The sequence below is a fragment of the Haplochromis burtoni genome, unplaced genomic scaffold (assembly GCF_018398535.1).
Source record: "Haplochromis burtoni strain Fernald_Lab_line unplaced genomic scaffold, NCSU_Asbu1 Contig_1789, whole genome shotgun sequence".
NCBI classification, from domain to species: Eukaryota; Metazoa; Chordata; class Actinopteri; order Cichliformes; family Cichlidae; genus Haplochromis; species Haplochromis burtoni.
This window is the reverse complement of record NW_024584150.1, coordinates 9,751-21,925: the sequence shown is the minus strand read 5'-3', so window position 1 is coordinate 21,925 and position 12,175 is coordinate 9,751. Positions and strand designations below refer to the sequence as shown.

General features: G+C 36.2%; 2 protein-coding genes across 2 annotated transcripts; one reads left to right on the top strand and one right to left on the bottom strand.

Moving 5' to 3' along the window:
• Positions 1-2,204: 2,204 nt before the first annotated feature.
• LOC102296704 (immunoglobulin kappa light chain-like) lies at positions 2,205-4,960 on the bottom strand. The gene is made up of 4 exons (XM_042217294.1): positions 4,893-4,960; positions 4,416-4,760; positions 3,981-4,319; positions 2,205-3,494 (listed from the first exon to the last, which is right to left on the bottom strand). Exons 1-4 carry the CDS (start codon positions 4,933-4,935, stop codon positions 3,403-3,405), a joined length of 819 nt encoding a protein of 272 aa, XP_042073228.1. The 5' UTR covers positions 4,936-4,960; the 3' UTR covers positions 2,205-3,402.
• Positions 4,961-9,017: 4,057 nt separating this feature from the next.
• LOC121813495 lies at positions 9,018-11,662 on the top strand. Its single transcript, XM_042217295.1, has 6 exons — positions 9,018-9,060; positions 9,215-9,529; positions 9,619-9,978; positions 10,329-10,457; positions 10,547-10,590; positions 10,702-11,662. The coding sequence occupies exons 1-6, from the start codon at positions 9,018-9,020 to the stop codon at positions 10,831-10,833; spliced, it is 1,023 nt and encodes a 340-aa protein (XP_042073229.1). The 3' UTR covers positions 10,834-11,662.
• The last annotated feature ends 513 nt before the right edge of the window (positions 11,663-12,175 follow it).

Below are 12,175 nucleotides of genomic sequence, written 5' to 3'. Positions count from 1 at the left end.
CCAAACTTGACCCTTCCCTCTTTAACGTTATACGACACCTGTAAAATCGACAGTTTTCCTTGTCTGTTGATTAAAAAGGTGAACAAACCACTGTTTGGCTTAACATATTGATCCTCCATCACATCAGCGTTCTGAATGCTTTTATTGTGAAAGATTGCTGATTATTAGTGGTGCTGGCAACGCCGCCTGTTGGCCGATTGTGCTTCCTGTGATGTTCAGTTAGTTACCTGGAGTTTCAGCGAGACTACCTACTGATCATGTTTACTTCTCTGTTAATTAAAATTCTCTTCAAAGTTTCTCATTCTTTTATTTCCATGCTGAATGGAAGAGGACACATTTAATTACAGACTGAGCAGCTTTTTTCAACTTTGATTCAAAATAATGGTTTTCAGTGTCCAGCCAGTTTAGGTTTAGGTCAGACATAACTTTTTGCATCTATTTAAATTTGAATTTGCACCACTTTAGTAACAATTAAAAAAAATCTCTCTCACACTACAGTTTATGATGAAAGACTGCTGAGAACATTTTCTCTAATCAACCTCAACTACACTTTGTTCATTACACAACAGAGGGACATAATCTGAATAAAGATTAATGAGTTATGTTACAAAATACTTTGAGCTTGAAGTCACAGTTTTCAGTGTCACAAAGGTGGCTCTCCTATTACATGGTTATATGGCCATGGTGACTCGTCAAATTCCATACATGATCAATAATTATATCATTTTTTAATATTATTTATTAATTTGTTTATTTTAATTTATATTCAGTAATCTTTGAGAGCCAGAAAGATTACATACTAAAAGAATATGAATTTTATAAGTTATTAAGCTGTACCTTACTAACACTATCGACCGAAGCCCAGCTGTACAGCAGCACAACCTGTATGTGTCACATTCAGTTGGTGATGCAGAAATGTAAAATCATTTTTATGTTTGATTCTAATATTACTAAATCTCTTTTATAAATAACAAGGATTAAATGATGTGACAGAGCTTGAAGCAGAAGCTCTGAGTTAGCAGAGAAAGTTGATAACCATAATCAACCACACATTATCTGTGACAAGAACAGCAACAACAACCTCCATCTAAGCTGTGCAAGACAACATGAGCAGCTGAAATGCAGGTGCCTCTATGTGACACCACAGGAAATGAGGAGAAAACACAAGCAAAGAAAAGCACAGAGGAAAAAACAGACCAAAGGTGACAGAGGAAGCAGAAAGGCACATATGAAATAACCAAAAAACTGTAGTCTGTAAAGTGAAGAAGTAGTATGTAAGTTTCCAACCACTGTGACACTTCGGGCTGTGAACACATTAAGCTGATCTAACTCATATAACCTTTGAAAGCCTGAACCTAACATGTGAAGACCTCTATTCACTGAAATCAATACAGCAGTAATCAGTACAGACAAACAAAGACTAAAATATGAATTTAAAAATATATTAATTCCGACTTCAGTTTTTTTCACCAAACAGGATTTCTCCATATGTGAGCAAAGCACAGTAGTATGGTTTTAGCATTAGATGATTTGGAAAGACTGTAGTCACATGTCTCGTCCTCTTTATTTCTGATACTGTCATAGGGCCTGGAAGGGACTCTGGCTCATCTCTAAAAGAGACAGAAAACCATTCACACTCAGATTCCCCCCAATTCAATTTAGAAATATCAGTTAACTTCTCCCCACTAACTGCATGTCTTTGGACTGTGGGAGGAAGCTGGAGTACCCGTGTAGCAGCCACGCAAACATGGGGACAACATGCAAATTCAGCACAATTTGTTCCTGTGAGGCGACAGTGCTAATGACTACACTCTGCTCCCTGTATGTGCTGTGTGAGCTGTATTTATTTATTTTCATTCTCATTCTTTTTTATTCTTACTCTATTTCTATGCAAGTACAATACTGTTGTGATTATTCTTAGTTTATCTTATTTCTGTATATATGTATATTTGATTTTTTTTCCTCTTTTTTTTTTACAGTTTTCCCTTTTGAGGATGATATTTTGTCCCACTGTATACTTGATGGGTTGACAATAAAACACTAGGGTTAGGTCTCATTCCAAAATGAATTAAATTAAATTTTCACCTCAAAATTCTCCACACAACACCCCATAATGACAAAATGAAAAAAAAAAATTCTTGAATTTTTTGCTAATTTATTAAAAATAAAATACAGAAATATAACATGTATGAGGAGTAGTAAGTAGAAAGTAAGTAGTAGTAGTAAAGACTGGTGTTCAAAGTGGCAGAAGAAAATGAATTTGCTGCATAATCTATCATATACATTCATAACAATAAAGACAGAGATTGGTGCAAAAGTACAATAACAATAAACACAAAAATATAGGTAAAAGTACTATTCACTTTGAGAGGTGCAAACACACTGTGTTGTTTTATGAGAACAGACAGGTAGACTTTTATCATTTGGATGTACTTTATTCATCAAAGGAGATGTAGCTGTTGCCATGATGACATTGTATATAATTTGTATTATTTCTTTATCTTGTCAAGATCCATGTCATGATTGTAAATTGTTTAAGCTGTACATTACTTTGTTTGTTTTTTGTAGTCAACGTTTTGGTGCTTTTATTTTTAAAGTCAAGTTCGCTTACAAGTTGCACTAGTTTCCTCTTTGGGTAAAAAGAAGAAAAACACCTGTAAGCGCGCAGAAAGGATGGTTTTTATTGAAAGACATGTTAAGTGGACTTTAACTACACACGGTTAAACGGTTAAAGAAACCTCAGAAGAACGGCGGCTAATTCCCTTTTTGCAGCATGCAGCCAACGAGGTATTTATTTATTTATCGTGTTTGTTGTACAGTGTTTTTACTGCTGTGTCTTACGCTGAGTTTTATTTTGTTAATGTTGTATAGTTTTCACGGTGGCTTTGGAGAGAAGTCTTCAAATAAACCAGTGACAGAAAACCACTTGCGTCTGCCTGTGCTTCGAGGGAATTATAGGAGATGTAACATAGAATATAGCATAGAATAACTAAATGCATTAACAATACAATGATACAATGTTTTTTATGACCAAATTCATTCAAATCAATTCAATTTTAATTGAAAATTTTTGGTGCTAAATAAAAAAACAACAGCTGATTCAAGGAGTTTTGCGAGAGTTGTCATTTTGTATGTTACAGTTAGTCAAATATCCTACTGTTAGTCTCACAGCTACAGTGAGTAAACAAAAACCAGTCCACCAGATGTATTATGCTATGACATGGCCCTTTTATATGTTTTCATTAATGAAGCATGCCAATATGAGTATAAAAAGGAATAATTTCATAATCAGTTTTATTAATTCATTGGATTAAAATTTGTTGTCTGCAATGTTTTCTTTGATATTCTGGTTCCAAAAATCATGAATGTTCTAAATTTAAGAAAGCAAAGCAAGAAAAACCTTTAGTGTCTGGATAAAATAAGAACTGCGATCACAATCACACAGAGAGCCAGCAGCATGCCGAGCACAATGACAGCCGGGTCCCGCTTTTGTCCTAAAATCAGAAAACAAAATACACTAAATTCTTTCATTCTCATTTATAATTTGTAAACAGAAAATATTATCAAATGTCATAAAAGAAACACTGAATAGTTTTTACCATAAGTGGATTTCACTTACTAATAACATTTTAAGTCAGTCTCTGTGAGCCATGAAATGCTGATAAATGTGGAAAGCATTAAGAAATTAATTCTGGGCTTTTTATTAGGTTTAGAAGTTTAAGAGTTGTATGCCATTTAAGTCCACAAGTCCACAGGTGACAGTAGCAAATCAAATATTACTTTTACATTAATGCATAATATAAGAATTACAGATATTTTTTAAAGTCCTATCAGATTGATTCCCTGAAGCATAAAAACAGTTTCAATGAAGTGAATTAACATGTAGGAAAAAAATCAGCAAAAGATTTTAGAAAATTAGAAGTGTGACCATTTAAGATCTCTATATAATTAAACAAAGTAATTTTAAAAAATATACATACCTATCTCAACCACAGTTCCTTCACCAAACAGGATCTGTCCACATGTCGCCACGGCACAGTAGTACGTCCCAGCATCAGATGAGTTTGTTACAGTTTTGGACAGACTGTAGTCACATCTCCCGTCCTCTTTATTTCTGAGACTGCCGTGGTAAATGCTGCCTGGGTGGGATTCTGATGCAACTTTAAACCAGTGCACTTTGTCTTCATCTGGACACTGATCTGTGTCATCTTTGTTCTCAGAGAGGAGCGAACACTGCAGAGTCATTGTATCACCCAGATGTATTGACTCCACGTCTGAAGTTTGTTTCACGGTGAAAGATTTCTGCAGCGTTTTTGTATCTGTGTGAATCATAAAAAGTCATGAAATAGCATTAACTGTAATTATTTGGGTTTAGAAGCAGATATGACAAAAACAGTCAAATTAAAATACGTTACCATCCACGACCAAAAGCGTGCTATTAAAAAATTCCATTTTGTATGCCGTTCCTGCTTGGCATAAGTAAGTTGCTTCATCTTCTTTGGTTGCATTTGTTATGGTAAGAGAATAGATATCACCCACTTTTGTGGCATTGAATCTTGAGTTGTTAAATGGTCCCTTTAGTGATATTTTGTCAAAACTTCCTGAGGCAATTGTTTCAATCATGTTTCCAAATTTCAGCTTATACCAGTAAGACAACCCAGCATAATCCCTAGGGATTTTACATGTCAGAGTCACATTATCTCCAAGTTTAGTCACAGTTACAGAGCTCTGGAAAGGACCCTCATCCCCTTCGGTCACAGCTAAAAAAAAACCAAAACAAAACACGGTATCAGTTAGATTCGAATATGACAGGACAAAGCACCTTAAATTTACCAAATATTACTCAACCCTATATCACAGTGTCACATGTTTCAGTGCAGAAGTAAACTTACACAATGTACTTATAAGAATCAAAGAAAGCAGCCTTCTGATCATTGTGGTACCTCAGCCTTCTCTTGCACAACTGATGTCTTCCAACTCAAAGGAAGACTTGGTCACAAGATAATCAGGGGGTACGAAGTGGAAATTACAGTCATTGGCTGAAACACAGAAAATCCACTTCCTGTAAAATTTTACAAACCATTTTAGTGAAACTTAGCTGTACAGTTTGTTTTCACTGATTATTCTCCAGCATAATCTGTATTTTAAAACCTAAATTGTACATAGACATAGGTTAAAAATATATATACATTGAGATTAATGTTTTATCATTGAAGCAAAGCAATAGCTACTAATTCCTACAGTTATAGATTTGGCATTGAGGATTGTAATTACTCCAAGAATTGTAACGCAATGCATGATTTCATGATAGTCTATTCTCCACTAAATCTCTTGATTTCTTCCTCTCGTAAAAATTGCAAAAGTGATCTGAATACTTTGATTTTGGTAGTGATAAAGAAAAACCTTGTATTCTTAGTCTGTTTTTAAAGACCATCTTCTCATCTAGACCACCATCAAATTCAGTATTTGAAAATGACAGTTTTATCAATTCTTTGATCAGAGGTTTTAAAGGCTGAAATCAATCCGAGACCCTCAAAACATCAATGACAAACAACTGACAATGTTTTGTTTTTTTCATCTAACATTACATTGCAGACAGGTACGTGCATTAGAAGAAGCCTTAGCTTATTGAGCAATTCTCAATAAGAGCCCGCCACACAAGTGGTGTCCTCTTTTAAACTCATCAACCACAACATTAACGCCACTGACACTGAAACCAGGCCACATACATACCAGCCAACTACAAACTGCTATAGCCCAAGCAAACCCCTCATGGCAAAGGCAGTCAACAATTGCAGCAGCCTCACCTAGAAGATGCACTAGCCCCAGTTTATTTAGCACTACCACAAACACTGCTCAACAACATTTTGCCCAGCATTCAAACTCAAGCATTCACAGAATGCACTGGAAAAAGCCTGATCCACAAATAACCCATTCTGGATCCGAGACAAGTAGCTGCTCCAAGGGGGGGGGGGGGGGGGGTGTTAAAATATTGAGTTCATGAGTAAAGGGATAATGGAGCAGGAGATTGAGGTATAAACCAGGGCCACATATTCAGCGATGCAGAAACTATATTAGTCTGTTGTGGTGAGGACAAAGCTCAGTGTGAAAGCGAAGCTGTAAATTTACTGGTCAGTCTATGTTGCTGCCCTCGTATGTTCACAAGCTCCAAATGAATGAGATTGTAGATAGGGTCAGGACCAAACCATTTAGGAGGGGCTTCGAGTAGAGCTGCCAATGTTCTACATCAAAAAGAGCCTATTGAGGTAGTTCAGGCATCTGACTTCACTCCCTGTTTAACACCTCCTGGGTGAGATGTTTCAGGGATTTCCTACTGGGAGGACACCGTGGGCAAGATTCGGGAGATTTTTCTCTTTCAATTGGTTTAGGAATGCATCTGTGTCCTCCTGATGAGCTGGAGGACTTGGCTGAGGAGAGGGAGGACTGCTTGTCTCTATTTAGACTGCTTCTATGCAATCCAAACCTGGATAAGTGGCATAAAAAACTTAGTTACACTTATTTACAAGCCAAACCAGTAATTACCTTTTAGAAATAGGGAGTAGCACATGGTAGGGAGGAAAATCACTTGCACCTGGGTGTCACTGGCTTATTGTTGCATATGTTTGTTTGGGTTTTTTATTGCTCAATCAAGAATCTACAAAAATTCAAAAAAGTCTCAAATTCCGACAGCGGCACATACATGAACTGTTTATGTGTGGAAACATAGTGCTTAACGTAGTGCTTAACAGGTCAGGAGCAAGGTTATGAAGGACCATGAAGGTGAGCAGAAGACGTTTTGTATATTATCTGGAATTTCACAGGGAACCAGTGAAGTTCCTGAGGAACAGAGGTGATTCGGTAATAATGTAAGCAACAGAGTTTTGAACAAGTTTAAGCTTATGGAGGGATTTTGGGGGGAAAACCATGCAAGAGAAAATTACAACAGTCAATGCAGTAGGTAACGGGACTATGAACAAGAATGGACGTAGACTGAGGGGAAAGAGAAGGACGTAATTGGGGGAGAAAAGGACGTAATCGGGAGGGGGGGGGGGCGCAGAATAGCACGGGAAGGAGCGCAATCACACAAAAACCACACAGTCGCTAAAAGGTCCGCAAAATCCTCTTAGCCTTTACGTTGCTACCAGCCTGTTGCTCGAGCCGCCGTACCGCGACGCTCGCACCGGGGGGGCTGGCGCGTCAGACATGGCCGTTTTGATCCCATGGCTATCCAGCCGTAACGCTCCTCACCTGCGGCACCCAGAACCTGAAAGACAAGACAGGAAGAAGAAAAAAAACAGCATTCCCCCGCAGGGTGGGTGGATGTCAGAAATGTTAGCCCATTAATTCCCTGCAGTTCTTTTTTAATTGAACACTAATTTGTTCAGCACTTTCTTGTCTTTTATACAAAGTACCAGCACAATTAGACCTACTACACAAAAACTGCTGCTACAATTAAAATGGATAGCTATAAGTGCTGATAGATGATAGATAAAGGTGACAGCTCTTATTTGCTACTTGTTTAAAAGAATCATAAATTAGTTGAAATGATTTTCAGTTGAACTGAGAAGAAGAGCAGGAACATCTGGCCCAGCAAGGTGACAAATGCTCTGTTGCCACCTGCTGGTAAGTTTTTCATTCTTTTAATGTTATTCCACAGTGATTCTTGAAGAAAACAATTACAAAATATATTGCCTAAATGAAAAATTTTACTTACTTTCATGTAAGTCTCTCTGCTTTGTAAAAATATTAGATTATGAAAATAAAAAAATATGCATTTGTTAATCTGTCAGTTAAACCAGTAAATTATTAATAAATAAAGACCACCGCTGCTTCTGTTTCTTGTTTTTTGTTTTCTTTCTATGCAGAATCTAAATGCATTTTTACACTACATTAAAAAAAGTAATTATAAAGATGACCTAACACTCTGCAATTACATTGTGTTTGTCATTGTACAATTGTCCTGTATTCGTAAATGCCACCATACCATATGTAAAGCGCTTTGGGGTCCTTAGGGACTAGTAAAGCGCTATATAAATACAGGCCATTTGAGTTGATTACTGCTTTGCACACGCTTGGCATTCTCTCGATGTGCTTCATAAGGCAGTCACCTGAAATGGTTTCCCAACAGTCTTGAAGGAGTTGCCAGAGATGCTGAGCACTTGATGGTCCTTTTGCCTTCACTCTGCTGTCCATCTCTGTGTGTGTGACATCAAACTACACTAATATCCAACAGTTGATTCTGTCTGTTCAAGAGACATAGGAACTTTTCAGTGTTCACTGTACTCTAATTCTCACAAGACAAAATAGAAAAGAATAGAATAGAATAGAATAGAATAGAATAGAATAGAATAGAGCAGTATAGCCATTTATTGTCATTGTACATGTACAACGAAATTGTGGGTGCTCCATACCAGCTGTCCCAGAATAAAATCTAAATAGTAGACAACAGGAATAAACAGCAAACAGGAGAAATATATACAATCAAGAGGAATATATGCAAAATACCATTAAAACACAAAGGCACACATTAGATCAGTTACAAAGTTACAAGTTAAAAAGTGCTTGGAAGTAGTGCAAAGAAAAGATACAGTCTGAACAGAGTCAGTTTGGTTTGCTATGTAATTTTCAAATGTAATTTGCGCCACAAATTACACATAAGTTCTGGTTTTGAAGAAAATAAATCATGCTGTGCTGTTCAACACTACTGAAGAACAAAATGTTATGGTCCCTCAACTTAACATTTCCCTGAACTGCAGAACTTGTGGTGTTTTAGGCAGTTTTTGCAGTAGATATTAAACCATACATAGAGAGTCAAAAAAAAGGAAGTGAACAAACATTGTAACAGGAAATGAAAAAAGATCATTTGTTTTAGAAAAAGATCAAGATGATATTGGTGTCACAGGAAGTTTATTTTAAGTGTTTTCTGTGTTAACCAATCAGACGCATTTTATGGTCTGACCCAGTGTGCTCATTTCCCTTTCTTAACTTACTGAAAAAGCCCAAGGTGCATTCTCAAGATGGTCGTCTTATGGATTACATTGCTTTTTCTTCATCGAGGAAGTAAGGGGGGATTTGTTTCTGTTTGTTTTTGTTTTATCTGACCATCTGACCAAACTGAACGTATTATTTATGTGGAATAGATTCATATATAGATAGACATAGAGATAATAAGAGAGATAATAACATAAAAACTGAACGTTTTCTTTTACCGCAGATTCTCTGGTTCCAGTGAAACCAGTCCATGTTGGTGAAACAGCAACATTAACATGTGTTTTACCAAATGAAGAGCTCGGCAGCAGAAAGGTTCAGTGGTACAAGCAGAGAGTCGGGGATACTCTTAAATTATTAGTGTCACTTTCTGGAAAACCTTCTTCAGAGTTTTTTCAGTCAAGATTTTCTGCACATAACAGTAAAGATTTTAGCAACCTGACCATTTGGAATGTAGCCCAAGAGGATGAGGGAATGTATCACTGTGGAATAGACACCTGGATTAAACTTGAATGGAGTGGGACATATTTGTTAGTAAAAGGTAATGAACTGACCAACTTTTACAAAATGTTTAAATGCCTCTGAGAATGTGGTGAATAATTTACTTGTATTACATTTTGTATTACACAGGAGACACTGAAAGGACATCGAACTATATTGTTGTACAGCAGCCGACAGAATCAAATCCACTGCGTCCAGGAGACACAGCAACTCTTCAGTGTTCAGTTCTGACAAATTCTGAGAACAACACATGTTCAGGACATCATAATGTTTTCTGGTTCAGAGATGGATCTAATAAATCTCTTCCAAACATCATCTACACTCATGGAAACAGAACTGATCAATGTGAGAAAAGATCTGACCCTCAGGATGGGTGTGTTTATCGCTTCTCTAAGAACGTCAGCTCCTCTGATGCTGGGACTTACTACTGTGCTGTGGCCACATGTGGGGAGATATTATTTGGAAATGGAACTACACTGGATGTTCAAGGTATCTGTGCCTGGTTTTTAAATCAAGACATATAATATACATAAATCAGATAATATTTATCAGAATCAGAATCAGAAAGGGTTTTATTGCCAAATGTTGAGCAGGTTTACAACATTAGGAAATTGCTGCGGTGCTTCAGTGCAAACATACTGTCATAAATTACGCTTAAATAGACATGAAAACAAAAATAAGAATAAGAATTAAAAGTGCTAAGTAGATAGACATATACATGTTACATATACATTTATATTTAAGTACCAGTAATTAATACACGTTTTTATTTCATAACTACTGTAATCTTACCATTAGGCAACTCTAATTTTGTTTTCTCACTTTTACTATTGTTGCAGAAAGCAGTGCATCATCACAGACAGCCAGTACAGTTGTTTTTGTGCTTTGTGCTGTCATGGGTATAAATCTCATTGTTACTGCTGTCCTCATTTACTTAACCAAAAAAACCAACAACAGTGATCACAAAGGTAATTGAAGTTACTCACAGTTCACTATAAACAAAATAAAAGATTCTTAATTTGATATTAACTTGTTGTCTTTCTGTACTATGATCAAGCTCCTGTCCTGCAGAAAAACCTTAGTGATCAGAAAAGACAACAGGTGAAGTATTAAATGCTACGATTACTCTCACAAATATGAAAATTAAAAATAAATATTAAAGGTTAATAAGCATTTTTACATTTTTGAATATTTTCCATTTACATTTGCCAGATTAAGGACACACAGATGTTTTCTGCTGTTGTCTTTGCCGTGATGGAAGCTGATATTTGCAACAAAAAGGATGCAAAGGCAGCAGAGAAGCAGCAGATCTACACAGCCATCAAAGCTTTTGGGCTGGATTAGATCTACTTACTCTTGCTTGGTATGAAACAATCTACAGTAGAGGATTTTTTTCATCTTATAGATAATACGCTTTTATGTGTTGAAATGATGCTCTAGTTCTTTACATATACACTTGCATACACATCCAAGCTGCAAGATTCCTACTGTAGTCTGGTCATGACTGTCGATTGCTTTTTTTTCTGTTTTATTTACAATCTTATGTGCTGTCTTTAATAAAGCCCAAGTTATCAAAGTAATTATGTTTAAAATGGACATTACTGCACCAGGGGTGTGATTACATGGGTGCCCACATAATTCCCCTACTTTCTTTCCTGTCATGCTAACAACCCATTCCTTTTTAATTAACATTTCTGTAAATTACTGCAAGGTTGTTGTAAAGTATTAATGTAAATATTATTTTCAGGGTGATATTCATGTACCAGGAAAAGGTAGCCAGTAGCCTACACAATTTCCTTAGGGATTAATAAAGTATTCTGATTCAAATTTGATTCAAGGGTCACTTAATTCCAGAGCAGCACATTTTTTGGAACCTTTTCTGCTCGACCATCTCTGATTTGCATAAAAAATGTTCATCTTTTGGCACATAACAATTGCTGTGAAATTTCTGAAATCAAACAACTGTGTAAACATAGTTAAAAAAAATCAAGAGCAACCTGATTAAATATGTTAAACACGTCAGAATTTGAATATGTAGAAAAAGTATTTTGAGATTGAAACACATTTAGTCTTCCACTGTTTCCACTGAAAAAAACATTAAAATACCTGCATAGAGACTGTAATAATAAACTATTAATGAATGGTAAAGTTTTTATCATGGTGTTTGTGTGAAAGACCGTCTTTTTGTACTGTAATCAGTGTTTATGTTGAAATAAAAAATTACTGCAAGAAAATCTGTGTTCCACTGCGTATCCTTGATCAATAAGACATAAGATTTTCCTTCCTCTTTGTATGCTAAAACCTGTTAACCAAACTTGAATATTCTCTTTTTAACGCCATAACACTGCTATCATTTTTAACAGCTTTTCTTTTTTTTCTTTTTTTTTATTAAAAGGTTACAAAGCCCTGCTTGGCTTAACATATTGGTCCTTCATCCCGTCAGTGTTCTGGAAGATTTTATTGTTAAAAATTGTTGCTCATTGTCTTTTGGTGTCTTTTGGCCAGTTGTGCTTCAGATGGATGTTCAGTTAGTTACCTGTTGTTGTTAAAATTGGGGCGGCAGGGGGAAGGAGGGGGATGCAACACAGTCTCCCTGTAGTGATCACCCAGCAGGGCAAGGATTCGTAGCACTGCATAGTTTGTCTAATCTATTATAAATAATAACATAACTGTCTGCTCCTGTATT

Excerpts from the sequence above, each read along its gene's own strand:
- LOC102296704 (XM_042217294.1), bottom strand. The coding sequence starts at position 4,935 with ATGATCAGAAGGCTGCTTTCTTTGATTCTTATAAGTACATTGT. Across the intron at positions 4,761-4,892 it reads GATTCTTATAAGTACATTGT|CTGTGACCGAAGGGGATGAG; the intron begins GTAAGTTTACTT and ends GTTTTTTTTTAG. Across the intron at positions 4,320-4,415 it reads CACGCTTTTGGTCGTGGATG|ATACAAAAACGCTGCAGAAA; the intron begins GTAACGTATTTT and ends TGATTCACACAG.
- LOC121813495 (XM_042217295.1), top strand. The coding sequence starts at position 9,018 with ATGGTCGTCTTATGGATTACATTGCTTTTTCTTCATCGAGGAA. Across the intron at positions 9,530-9,618 it reads GACATATTTGTTAGTAAAAG|GAGACACTGAAAGGACATCG; the intron begins GTAATGAACTGA and ends TGTATTACACAG. Across the intron at positions 10,591-10,701 it reads GTGATCAGAAAAGACAACAG|ATTAAGGACACACAGATGTT; the intron begins GTGAAGTATTAA and ends TACATTTGCCAG.